This window comes from Lithobates pipiens, unplaced genomic scaffold (assembly GCF_037356315.1).
Source record: "Lithobates pipiens isolate NorthernLeopardFrog02 unplaced genomic scaffold, aLitPip1_a1.2 Scaffold_1, whole genome shotgun sequence".
NCBI classification, from domain to species: domain Eukaryota; kingdom Metazoa; phylum Chordata; class Amphibia; order Anura; family Ranidae; genus Lithobates; species Lithobates pipiens.
In genome coordinates, this window is record NW_027507685.1 from 134,565,321 (window position 1) to 134,577,979 (window position 12,659).

At 43.4% G+C, this 12,659-nt stretch overlaps 1 protein-coding gene across 3 annotated transcripts in view; it reads left to right on the plus strand.

Moving 5' to 3' along the window:
- Positions 1-349: 349 nt before the first annotated feature.
- The window catches only part of UAP1L1 (UDP-N-acetylglucosamine pyrophosphorylase 1 like 1), a 40,620-nt gene continuing 28,310 nt past the window's right edge, over positions 350-12,659 (plus strand). For all 3 annotated transcript variants that reach the window (XR_013272334.1, XR_013272336.1, XM_077477242.1), the window contains exons 1-2: positions 350-730; positions 10,172-10,376. Coding sequence is in view for 1 of the 3 variants with exons in the window: in XM_077477242.1 (XP_077333368.1) it covers positions 457-730; positions 10,172-10,376 (479 nt within the window). In the remaining 2 variants the exon portion in view is untranslated. The remainder of the gene's footprint in view (positions 731-10,171; positions 10,377-12,659) is intronic.

Below are 12,659 nucleotides of genomic sequence, written 5' to 3' on the forward strand. Positions count from 1 at the left end.
GATGGCACAGTGGTTGCGTTTGATGGCACAGTAGCTGCGTTTGATGGCACAGTGGTTGCGTTCGATAGGCACAGTGGTTGCGTTTGATGGCACAGTGGCTGCAATTAATGTTTTTTTGTTCTGAATTTTTCAGTTTATTTGCTCCCCCAAAAAAAAATATTCTATCGCAAACAGCACTTTTTTTTATTATTACTGTTTTTTTTTTATTTTTTTGTTTTTTTGGAGAGCAGTGGTCAGCCACTCCACATTGCCTCATCTGAGCCGCCTCAGAGCTTTTATACAGCATCCCTGTAGCACTTGACCCTTCCCGGCCCCGCCTCCCAGCAGTCACGCGCTCAGTCCCGCCCCCCTCTGTTCATATACCTCAGCCTTGGGCTCCGGTCTCCATAGTGACCCCGGAGCGGAGGGTACCCGGGCTGCGGAGGCTTGTGCGGTTCCCATAGTAACGGCGGGCAGATGGAGCGGTGGCGGGTGCAGGAGGCCGGGCAGGAGCAGCTGCTGCGCTTCTGGGACGAGCTGACGGCCGGGCAGAGGCAGTCCCTGCAGGGGGAGCTGGCATTGCTGGAGCCACGGGAACTGAGGGAGCACTGCCAGCGGGCACAGGAGGCCTATGTCCGGGACAAGAGCTGTCCGCAGCGCCTGGACCACAACATGTGCCCGGTACCCGAGGAGTTCCTGGGCAGTGTGAGGAGGAGCGGGCCGGGGGAGCTGAGAGCCTGGGAGGAGGAAGGTGAGATCCTAAAGAGACCATACACGGTGCGATGTCCATATACTGTACAATTTCCATACATCTCCATACACAGTACAATCTCCGTACATGTCCATACACGGTACAATTTCCGTACCTGTCCATACACGGTACAATCTCCGTACATTGTACAATCTCCATACACGGTACAATCTCTGTACATCTCCATACACGGTACAATCTCTGTACATCTCCATACACGGTACAATCTCCATACATTGTACAATCTCCATACACGGTACAATCTCTGTACATCTCCATACAAGGTACAATCTCCGTACCTGTCCATACATTGTACAATCTCCATACATTGTACAATCTCTGTACATCTCCATACACGGTACAATCTCCGTACACCTCCATACACTGTACAATCTCCGTACATCTCCATACATGGTACAATCTCCGTACACCTCCATACACTGTACAATCTCCGTACATCTCCATACACGGTACAATCTCTGTACATCTCCATACACGGTACAATCTCCATACATTGTACAATCTCCATACACGGTACAATCTCTGTACATCTCCATACAAGGTACAATCTCCGTACCTGTCCATACATTGTACAATCTCCATACATTGTACAATCTCCATACATTGTACAATCTCTGTACATCTCCATACACGGTACAATCTCCGTACACCTCCATACACTGTACAATCTCCGTACATCTCCATACATGGTACAATCTCCGTACACCTCCATACACTGTACAATCTCCGTACATCTCCATACACGGTACAATCTCCATATACTGTACAATCTCTGTACAATCTCTCCATACACGGTACGATCTCCATACACGGTACAATCTCCATACACGGTACAATCTCCATATACTGTACAATCTCTGTACAATCTCCATACACTGTACAATCTCCATACACTGTACAATCTCCGTACATCTCCATACACTGTACAATCTCCGTACATCTCCATACACTGTACAATCTCCATACACGGTACAATCTCCATACACGGTACAATCTCCATACACGGTACAATCTCCATATACTGTACAATCTCTGTACATCTCTATACACGGTACAATCTCCATACATTGTACGATCTCCATACACGGTACAATCTCCATACACTGTACAATCTCCGTACACTATATATATATATATATATATATATATATAATTTTTTTTTTTAAAGCAGAGACCCTGGAGATTAAAATGGTGGATGTTACAAATGTTTTTTTTTGTTTTTTATGGCACACAATATTTGTGCAGTCATTTTTAAAACAAATTTTCTGAAAAAAAATACACTTTATTGATTTTTTTTTATTTTTTAAACACAATATAATACCCAATATTTTGATAAAATATAAAAGATGATGTTAAGTAAATAGATACCCAACATGTCACACTTTAAAACTGCGTATGCCCGTGGAATGGTAACTACAGTACCCAAAAATGGACAATTGAAAAGTTTTAGATTTACAGAACAGATCTGGTTCTGGTGTTATTGTGTCACTCTGATATTTACGGTGATACCTCCCATGTGTTGTCTGATCGCCGTTTACATGTGTGCAGGACCAACATATGCGATCGCATTTTGTGCGTTAACACGGAGACGGGCGCTTTAAAATTCTTTTTAAAATAGTTTTATTTAAAGCGTCTTTTTTTTTTTTCTTTTTTTTTTTTTTTTTACACTGTTCCGTTTGTTTTATCAAATTTGTTGCTATCACGAGGGATGAACAACATCATTTGTGACATCATGGACAGTGACAGGTCCTCTTTCTGGGGAGATCTGGGGGGTCTTTGATATCTCATCAGATGTCTCATCAGATGTCTCATCAGATGTCTCATCAGATGTCTCATCAGATGTCTCATCAGATGTCTCATCTGGCTTCCAAGGCATCTGATGAAACTGAGATGCGGCTGATCACATGTTGTACAAGCCTGGAAATGTTTGTAAACAAACTGAAACCAGAAGTGAAAATCCTTGTCGCTTCCAGTCTCTTACATCACAGAGAGGGGGCGGGTACAGATGTTCCTTCCTCCCCTCCTAGTGCTTCACCGATCTGAACGATCGCACGGGAGAGCTCGGTAAAGGCTTTAAAGTTTGGAACCAGGATGATAACTGCAGCCATTATCCTTGTACAGCCAAAGTGGATAGGCATCGTTTCATATTTACAGGAATAACTACAATTTCCTGACCAGAGCGCTTTTTGCGATTCAGCACTGCGTCACTTTAACTGACAATTGCGTGGTCGTGCGACGTGGCTCCCAAACAAAATGAATGTCCTTTTTTCCCACAAATAGAGCTTTCTTTTGGTGGTATTTGATCACCCCTGCGGTTTTTATTTTTTGCGCTACAAACAAAAATAGAGCGTCAATTTTGAAAAAAAAAGCATTATTTTTTACATTTTGCTATAATAAATATGCCCCAAAAAATATATTAAAAAAACTATTTTTTCCCTTTGTTTAAGCCGATACGTATTCTTCTACATATTTTTGGTAAAATAAAATTGCAATAAGCGATTATTGTTTGGTTTGCGCAAAAGTTATAGCGTTTACAAAATGGGGGATAGATTCATGGCATTTTTATTATTATTTTTTTTTTTTACTAGTAATGGTGGCGATCAGTGATTTTTATCGTGACTGCGACATTATGGCGGACACATCAGACATTTTTGACACATTTTTGGGACCATTGTTGTTATACAGCAATCAGTGCAATACAAATGCACCAATTCCTGTGTAAATGACAATGGCAGTGTATGGGTTAAGTGTGTTCTGGGGAGTGTTTCTAACTGTGGGGGGCGTGGCTACATGTGACACGTCACTGATCTCTGCTCCGATCACAGGGAGCTGTGATCAGTGACACTGTCACTAGGCAGAATGGGGAGATGCTTGTTTACATTAGCATCTCCCTGTTCTTCCTCTCCCTGTGGCAATCGAGTCCGCGGGACCCGCGACCCAACTCAGGGAGGTCCCGGCCGGCGCGCACGTCATGGCACGGTGGCAAACTTAAAGGGACGTACAGGTACGCCCATTTGCCCAGCCGTGCCATCCTGCCGACGTGCATTGGCGTGCGCCGGTCGGGAACCGGTTAAACTGACCAGAATAATAAGGCATTGAAATACTTTCAGTGCTGTCCTTGTTGATACTCGTGTAATAAAAAAAAAAGCGGCTTTGTAAAACATAGAATGAGCTCCCTGTGGCCGGCCCATTGTTTTCCCTCAATCTCCCTTCCTGTAATTGTTTCCAAGTACTGTCCGCATTGTGTATAGGCAATAGAACAAGTGGGATATGCGTGTGGATGAAACATGCCTGGCGATGGTCACATATCTTGTGTATATGCGGAAATTCAGTTCACGTGGAGCTGAAGGCATTTAAAAAAAAAATGTACAAGCAAGGGAGCTATTTATTGCAGCAGAGACATGCACTGTCCCTTCTGCAATAAAATACACCTACCTGCCTGCTCACTGTGTTCTGTGGCATGCAAACCAAGCTGGGCAGCATCACCTGTATGGTCTTTGTGATGTGTCCTGTGCAGGAGATACATCATCCCACATTGACCAATGAAGAGGCCTGAAGACTGACACCCAGAATAAGCTGGGGAGAAGATGCTGGTGCTAGTGAGGAACCCCTCACAGATTGTGGACTGATAGAGAGAAGGTAAGTATAGGGAGTTTAGTTCTGCTTCAACCACTTCAGACTCGTGCTATAGCTGAAAGACAGCTACAGCGTGGCTCTCTCGTTCTGGGAGGGCATCAATGGATGTCCTCCCAGAACTACACTCCCGATCACAGTGGTCCTTTACCACATGATCAGCTGTGTCCAGTCCCAGCTGATCACATGTAAACAAACTTGCTGGTTATCAGCAGTCCTTTGCTGACGTGCTGTGACAGAGTGAGGAGAGGAGAGCCAGGAACTGGCAAGTGTGACCCGGGACATATACACAGATAATCAGGCCCTGATTATCAGTACAGCCTCATCAGTGCCACCTCATCAGTGCCCTGATTATCAGTACAGCCTCATCAGTGCCACCTCATCAATGCCCTGATTATCAGTGCAGACCTATCAGTGCCCTGATTATCAGTACAGCCTCATCAATGCCCTGATTATCAGTGCAGACCCATCAGTGCCACCTCATCAATGCCCTGATTATCAATGCAGACCCATCAGTGCCACCTCATCAATGCCCTGATTATCAGTACAGACCCATCAGTGCCACCTCATCAATGCCCTGATTATCAGTGCAGACCCATCAGTGCCACCTCATCAGTGCCCTGATTATCAGTAAAGCCTCATCAATGCCCTGATTATCAGTGCAGACGCATCACTGCCACCTCATCAGTGCCCTGATTATCAGTACAGCCTCATCAATGCCCTGATTATCAGTGCAGACCCATCAGTGCCACCTCATCAATGCCCTGATTATCAGTGCAGACACATCAGTGCTACCTCATCAGTGCCCTGATTATCAGTACAGCCTCATCAATGCCCTGGTTATCAGTGCAGACCCATCAGTGCCACCTCATCAGTGCCCTGGTTATTAGTACAGACCCATCAGTGCCACCTCATCAATGCCCTGATTATCAGTACAGACCCATCAGTGCCACCTCATCAATGCCCTGATTATCAGTGCAGACCCATCAGTGCCACCTCATCAGTGCCCTGGTTATCAGTACAGTCTCATCAGTGCCACCTCATTGCACATCAGTGCCGCCTCCCCAGTGCTGCTCATCAATGCAGCCGCATCAGTTCCCATCAGTGCAGTCTCATCAGCGGACATCAGTGAAGGAGAAAAATTACTTAATCTGTCTCAAGAAAATGCAACAATTTTCATTTGGGTACAGTGTTGCATGACAATTGTCATTCCAAGTGCGACAGCACTGAAAGCTGAAGATTGGCCTGGGCAGGAAAGGGGTAAAAGTGTCCGGGATAAAAGTGGTTAATAGAAAAGGGGAAAACACTGCGCTATGGTTTGTAAAAAATGGCCACAACAGCCAAAACAGCCGCCAACACTAAAAACAAACAAAGTTCAACAGATGGAATAATAAAAACAGTGTAGCGCTTCAATAATAATAAGTGTAATCAACACAAATTAAAAAAATAACAGGACAAAAAATCGCACAGAACTAGATGCCTGAAAGTAAAAGTCCAACATAAAGCACTCATTCCACTATGTTGATGGCATAGGAGTGGCCAAACCGTCACATGGAAGGAGAATGGTGTGCTAGACGAATATGTTCATGCAGGTAGACTTGATTGTAACAATAGTAGATAAATACTTCTTACCGGAACAGTTGGACTCACGCAATCATATGACGGCTGAGTCTAGAAGGCTTGGGGTCACAGTCAAGGACCAAAGAGTGTGAAGAGAGAGGTCAGTTGAGCTGGTGATGGAGCTCCAGGCGGTTGTAGGCTCAAAGATGGGTCCTTTCAGATGGAACATCAAAGGTCGAAATGGTCAAGCTCAAACGCAGCCCGTTGGACCAATACTCCAGCCTCCCCCGAATGGGGAGGGGGGTGTTTGTGAGGTTTTAAACCAAAACCATAGAAAGAAGGGAAAAGAAAAAAAGGCTCCACATGGTGCGGGTCAAACGATATAAAAACGTTGGTTTATTGAAGTCAAGAGGTAACAAATGACTTAGTGATCACATAAAAAAACAAAATGAACTTAAAAGCAATGTGGGGTACCAACAGCTCGCCCGACGCGTTTCGACATATGTGTCTTCAACTGGGGCATGCCCCAGTTGAAGACACATATGTCGAAACGCGTCGGGCGAGCTGTTGGTACCCCACATTGCTTTTAAGTTCATTTTGTTTTTTTATGTGATCACTAAGTCATTTGTTACCTCTTGACTTCAATAAACCAACGTTTTTATATCGTTTGACCCGCACCATGTGGAGCCTTTTTTTCTTTTCCCTTCTTTCTATGGTTTTGGTTTAAAACCTCACAAACACCCCCCTCCCCATTCGGGGGAGGCTGGAGTATTGGTCCAACGGGCTGCGTTTGAGCTTGACCATTTCGACCTTTGATGTTCCATCTGAAAGGACCCATCTTTGAGCCTACAACCGCCTGGAGCTCCATCACCAGCTCAACTGACCTCTCTCTTCACACTCTTTGGTCCTTGACTGTGACCCCAAGCCTTCTAGACTCAGCCGTCATATGATTGCGTGAGTCCAACTGTTCCGGTAAGAAGTATTTATCTACTATTGTTACAATCAAGTCTACCTGCATGAACATATTCGTCTAGCACACCATTCTCCTTCCATGTGACGGTTTGGCCACTCCTATGCCATCAACATAGTGGAATGAGTGCTTTATGTTGGACTTTTACTTTCAGGCATCTAGTTCTGTGCGATTTTTTGTCCTGTTATTTTTTTAATTTGTGTTGATTACACTTATTATTATTGAAGCGCTACACTGTTTTTATTATTCTAAAAGTGGTTAAAGCCAATCTCTAGAGATGCATAATGTACACAAAATGTGACAAACGAATGCAGCCTTGTAATCCTTCATACATCATTACACTGGCCATGATGTAAAACACTCTGTTTTATGTGGGGATGATGTCAGCTTTGCCAGGTGGTGAGGAGGCAGCTCACAGTTTAAATTTTTTTTACTTTATTAAGAGTGTAAAAGTTACATTACACTCAGGTCTTTGCACTGTAACGCATTGAGCCGCTCTGCATTGCGGTGACCCGCAGTGCCATCCAATGCCCGCATATTACACCAGCATTGTGAACTGTTTTTCTTTCTATGTGCTCTTGAGGTGACTCTTGAAGCTTTGATCATTTGCAGAAAAATACCAGTCACCCCACATATAGTGAACAGGCTCTAGATGTATCTTTTAAATACAAGCAGTGTGAGTACCTGAATATGACCTGGTATCTGCCTCCTGCAGTCCCTGTACAGCAGGGCTGGAGTGTGAGAGCAAGAAGCAGACAAGAAGCATGCTGGTAAGAGGATGGACAGGCTTGTTTTCCCCTACAGGATGCATGCAAATTATTTTTTTTATTTGGGTAAGTTTGGTCCTTCCAAGGATGTCATGACGTGGAGTTGGCCAGACCCTACCCTGTTATCACTGTTCACTTAGGAGACAAGTCTGAGGGACAGGTAGCATTCAAAAGAGGTCATAGCTGGGAACTTGCTGACTTTGACAATGCTAGAATTTAGCTCTGGCTGCCAGGTCATTACCAGGTTCCTTACTTGAGACATAAACTAAGATGTAAACGTGTGTGATGGAATTTTTTGAGCCACCCACAGCGCTCTGCCAATAAATTCCAGGAGGGAGGAGGAGGAGCTGTGCCTCTGTTGGCGCTGGGTTAAAGTTGACCAATGGTTGGTTGTCCCAGCAGCAAGGGCATGGAGGTGCAGTGTTGGCAATGTAGTATACCAGGGTGACAATGCCTAGCTGTAAGGTCCAAGAGGAGCAGAGTTTGGCAAAGTGAACCAGGAACAGTGCCAGCACCCAGGAGTGATGGGTAGAGTGTATCAGGAGTAATAACAGAGGATAGGAGAGATAGACAGAGTGTACCAGGGATAGTGCCAGCAGCCAGGAATCACTGGTGGTATGTACCAGGAACTATGCAGTGTTCATTTTGGCAGCAAATTTCTATTTAGTTTTAGTCTTAGGACTAAAATGGCATTTCAGTTTTAGTCCCATTTTAGTCTTCTGCAATTGTTTTTGTTTTAGTCGTATTTAGTTGACTAAATCTCCAGGACATTTTAGTCGACTAAAATTATTTTACTCGACTAAAACTCATTTTAGTCATCTAAAATGTAATGGGTAAAATTGTAATGCATTATTTAAGCATTTCTCTACCATTTCCAAACTCATTATATACTGTTGGAGTGAAAAATCAAATATTTTAGTATTGGTATTGAGAGGTATGAACATGCACTACAGACCAGTGGTAATTTTGACGTCAAATTTCAATTTAGTTTTAGTCTTAGTCTTTTGACTAAAATGCCATTTTAGTTTTAGTCGTATTTTAGTTGACTAAAATGGTATTTAGTTAGTCGACTAAAATGTTTTAGTCAACAAAATTAACACTGGAACTATGCCAGTGGCCAGGAGCAAACAAGTGTACCAAGGACAATGCCAGCTCCCTGGAGTGACTGGAGCGTGTACCAGGAACTATGCCAATGGTTAGGAGCACCAGATGGAGTGAACATGGAGGTAGTGGCTGCGGACAGGTACAGGAACCAGGAGCTCAGAGCAGAAGATCACCACCAGTCTGTCCCCAGAGTACTCCACCCCTTTAAGGCAGCAGTCACATAGATATATTTTTATGCTTTTGATGAAGGCCAAAACGCATCAGAATTTTTGGATGATGTTATTGCTGTAATGCTTAAATAAATATTTTTGCCGGATAAAACGTATGTCAAGGGCGCTCAGAATGTCAGGACCAGGCAGATATTGTCTTTATTGGACGGATGAAGTGGTCTTCAAACACTTAGGGCTGCACTCAAAGAGGGGATCAATCTGTAATAGAAAACAGATGAAAAAAAAAGGCGCCTCCAAGTGCAGAATTTAAAACTTTTAATATCCCCAAACAAGATTAAAACACTTACAGAATCAAGGATAAGAAGAGGCATAACATGGATGTATGAAGCAGGTGCTCCGGCATCAGGAGGTCCCAGTATATCATCACAGCTTTCCAGGGATCATGGAAATGGGATGCGTTTCGGAACTACTGATTGGTTATTTCCTCAAGCCAATGACCAATCAGTAGTCCTGAAACATTCCGTCCCATTTTGATGACATATTTCCTGTTTGCGGTCCATGCTGGTTGTCGCCCCTTTCCGCTGACGCCATTTCTGGGATTCATTCTCCACACTGACTCAGACGGCGTGATTGCTTTACCAGTGTTCCCGGAGCCTGGGGTGTTCACCTGCTGGTTATCCTGGCACCTTCTGCTGCATATCGTTATCCCTGGAAAGCTGTGATGATACACTGTGACCTCCTGATACCGCATCACCTGCTTCATACATCCATGTTATGCCTCTTCATATCCTTGATTCTGTAAGAGTTTTTAATCTTGTTTGGGGATATTAAAAGTTTTAATTCTGCACTTAGAGGCGCCTTTTTTCTTTAAAATATTTTTGCCAGCCTGTACTTTCTCTAGTCACTTGACATGGCTCTCGCTGCAACACCGGGACCAACAATCAGTCAAAAGTGAGTGTGTCTGGAACCCTAGGAGATATGCTGCTGGAATGGGGAAGGTAGCCCACCCAAGGGATTTATATGCCTTTTGTGTCATTCTAGGTTTCCTATAAGAATGAAAGAAAGCAATCTTCCCTGTTCTGCTTTATTTCCCTAGTTGTTTTCTATGTATGTTCACTTACTGTATTTTCTGCTGTGAAAGCGCTTTGTAATATGACGCTATTAAAAGAAAAGCTTGCCCTGCTGTTGATATACCATTTATGTCTGTTTATTTCAGGTTTACACCAAATAGCACAGAATAAAGTGGCGGTATTGCTGCTTGCAGGGGGTCAAGGTACACGTCTTGGAGTGACGTACCCCAAAGGAATGTATAAAGTTGGTTTGCCAAGCGGAAAAACTTTGTATCAGATCCAGGCAGAGAGGATCATCCGACTGCAGCAATTGGCTGGAGAGAAATATGGTACCAACTGCTCTGTGCCGTGGTTAGTATTACATAGTATATCTAATTCAGACTCGGGGACCTAGGTATTGATATCTAGGAAAGGGGAAACCTTTTATATATAAAAAAAAAAAGCTAAATGATTCCTCATAGACCGGTGTAGTTATATAGACAGTATATAGACAGGCCAACATTTTAGTTTGATGCTGGCTACCAAATAGTTGACCATTTTAGAATGTAAATTAAGGTTCTACAGTTTGCTGACTTGGTTTTCCCGACAGGAATTGGTTCCATCGGAAATATTAAGAACATGTTCTATTTCTAGGTCCGTCAGAATTCTCTATGTAAAAAGTCCGATGGGGCATACACACGATCAGAATATACGATGAAAAGCTCCCGTCGCACTTTTTCTGTCAGACATTCCGCTTGTGTGTGCGCGGCATAAGAAGGCCACACATAAACTCATGAAAACAATAACAGATAAGTGCACTGGTCCATCTTATGCCGCGTACACACGACCGGACTTTTTGACAGCAAAGGTCCGCAAGAACGAGTCCGTCGGACAATTCAATCTTGTGTGGGCTCCATCGGACCTTTGCTTGCCAAAAATCAGGCGGACTTTAGAAATAGAACATGTTTTAATTTTTTCCACCGGAACTCCGCCGGACCGAGAAATCCGTTCGTGTATATGCTAGTCCGACGGACAAAAACCGACACTAGGGCAGCTATTGGCTTCTGGCTATGAACTTCCTTATTCTAGTCCAGTCGTACGTCATCACGTTCTAATCCGCCGGACTGATTGTGTGTGGCCAAGTCCGGTTATTCGGAAAGTCCGTCGTGACTCAGTCGGAAAGACCACCGGACCTAGTCCCTCGAAAAGTCTGGTCGTGTGTACGCAGCATTACCTGTCCCTCCTAATCTTAACTTACCTTAACCCCTTTATTGTAAAGTCTTCAAAAAAGAAAAATGCATCAACAAGATCATAGCTATGAGGACTTTACAATTAAGGTGATGTTTTAGATGTGTGGCCGGCCAAATCCTTTCCCTTTTCCTACTATGGTGTCCGTTTATGAAGCAGTGATCAGTGGAGGTCCAGAGGATCGCCACTGATCACAGCCCATAAACAGTTTATAAGCCAGAGATAATCAGGGGGAGAAAAGTGTTTGAACTTGTTCTCCCGCCGAATATCTCCACACACTGAGAATCCTCATTGAATGACACAGTAACGGCCAGTTTATGAAGCTGCGATCTCAGCGCTTCACTGGCGATCTGTGTCAGAATTCACACTCCCCGATTCACCAGCTCAGAGGTGGAGAATCAGGGAGTGAAGAGAGACTGTGGGGGGATCTGAGGAGGAAAGAGGAAGATAATTAACTTTCTTATGTCTCGTTCAGACCCCCCAACACTGTAACCATGTCCCCCTGTCATATTTATATGTATACATATATATAATGTATATATAATGTGTGTGTGTGTGTGTGTATATATACATGTGTGTGTATATATAATGTCTGTGTGTGTATATATTATGTAGGGGGGCGCTTTATTTTACTAACCTTAATCACACCGTGTGTCAGTGTATAGAGCAGTGATAATTTATCACTGTTTAATAAATTGACATCTCTGTGTATCTGTGAATTTCTAGTACTGTAATCTCGTAAAGTCTCACGAGATTCCAGTATTAGGGGCCGTTCTCCAGTGTTAGAAGCGTTTGTAGATCGATTCACTCCTCCAAGGGTGAAGCGATCTACTCCGCTTTATAAACTGGCATACAGAGAAGAAAGATCTCCTATGTGAATGCCGGAGAATGAAGCAGTGAATAGATTTCACTGCTTCATAAAAGGACACCTAAGAAGACTGCTGCAAACAGAACCAGCACCCAACAGTTTGTCAGTGAAGGGGGAACAGTGGACAGACCTAGAGCGCTGTTTTTTGTTCTCTTTTAAACGTTTCAAGTACAACTGTGGCCTCCTTTGCTGTTTAACCCTTTAAAGTCCAAAATGTTCTCCAGTACTCCTCTCCACACTGCTGTTTTACACAATGAAGTAACAATTATTGGTGGATAAAGTCCATATTTTCAAACTGTACTCTGCCCAGCAGCAGATTATTAAAAAAAAAATGTATCCTGATACAGGAAAGGTGTAAGATGGCTGAATTTACATGGGAAAGGATAAAAATTATGATAGCCTTAGGATCATACAGTGCCTTGCAAAAGTATTCATATCCCTTGGCTTTTTACCTATTTTGTTACATTACATCCTTTAGTTCAATGGTTTTTTTTTTATCTGAATTATATCTGATGGATTAGAACACAATAGTCTAAATT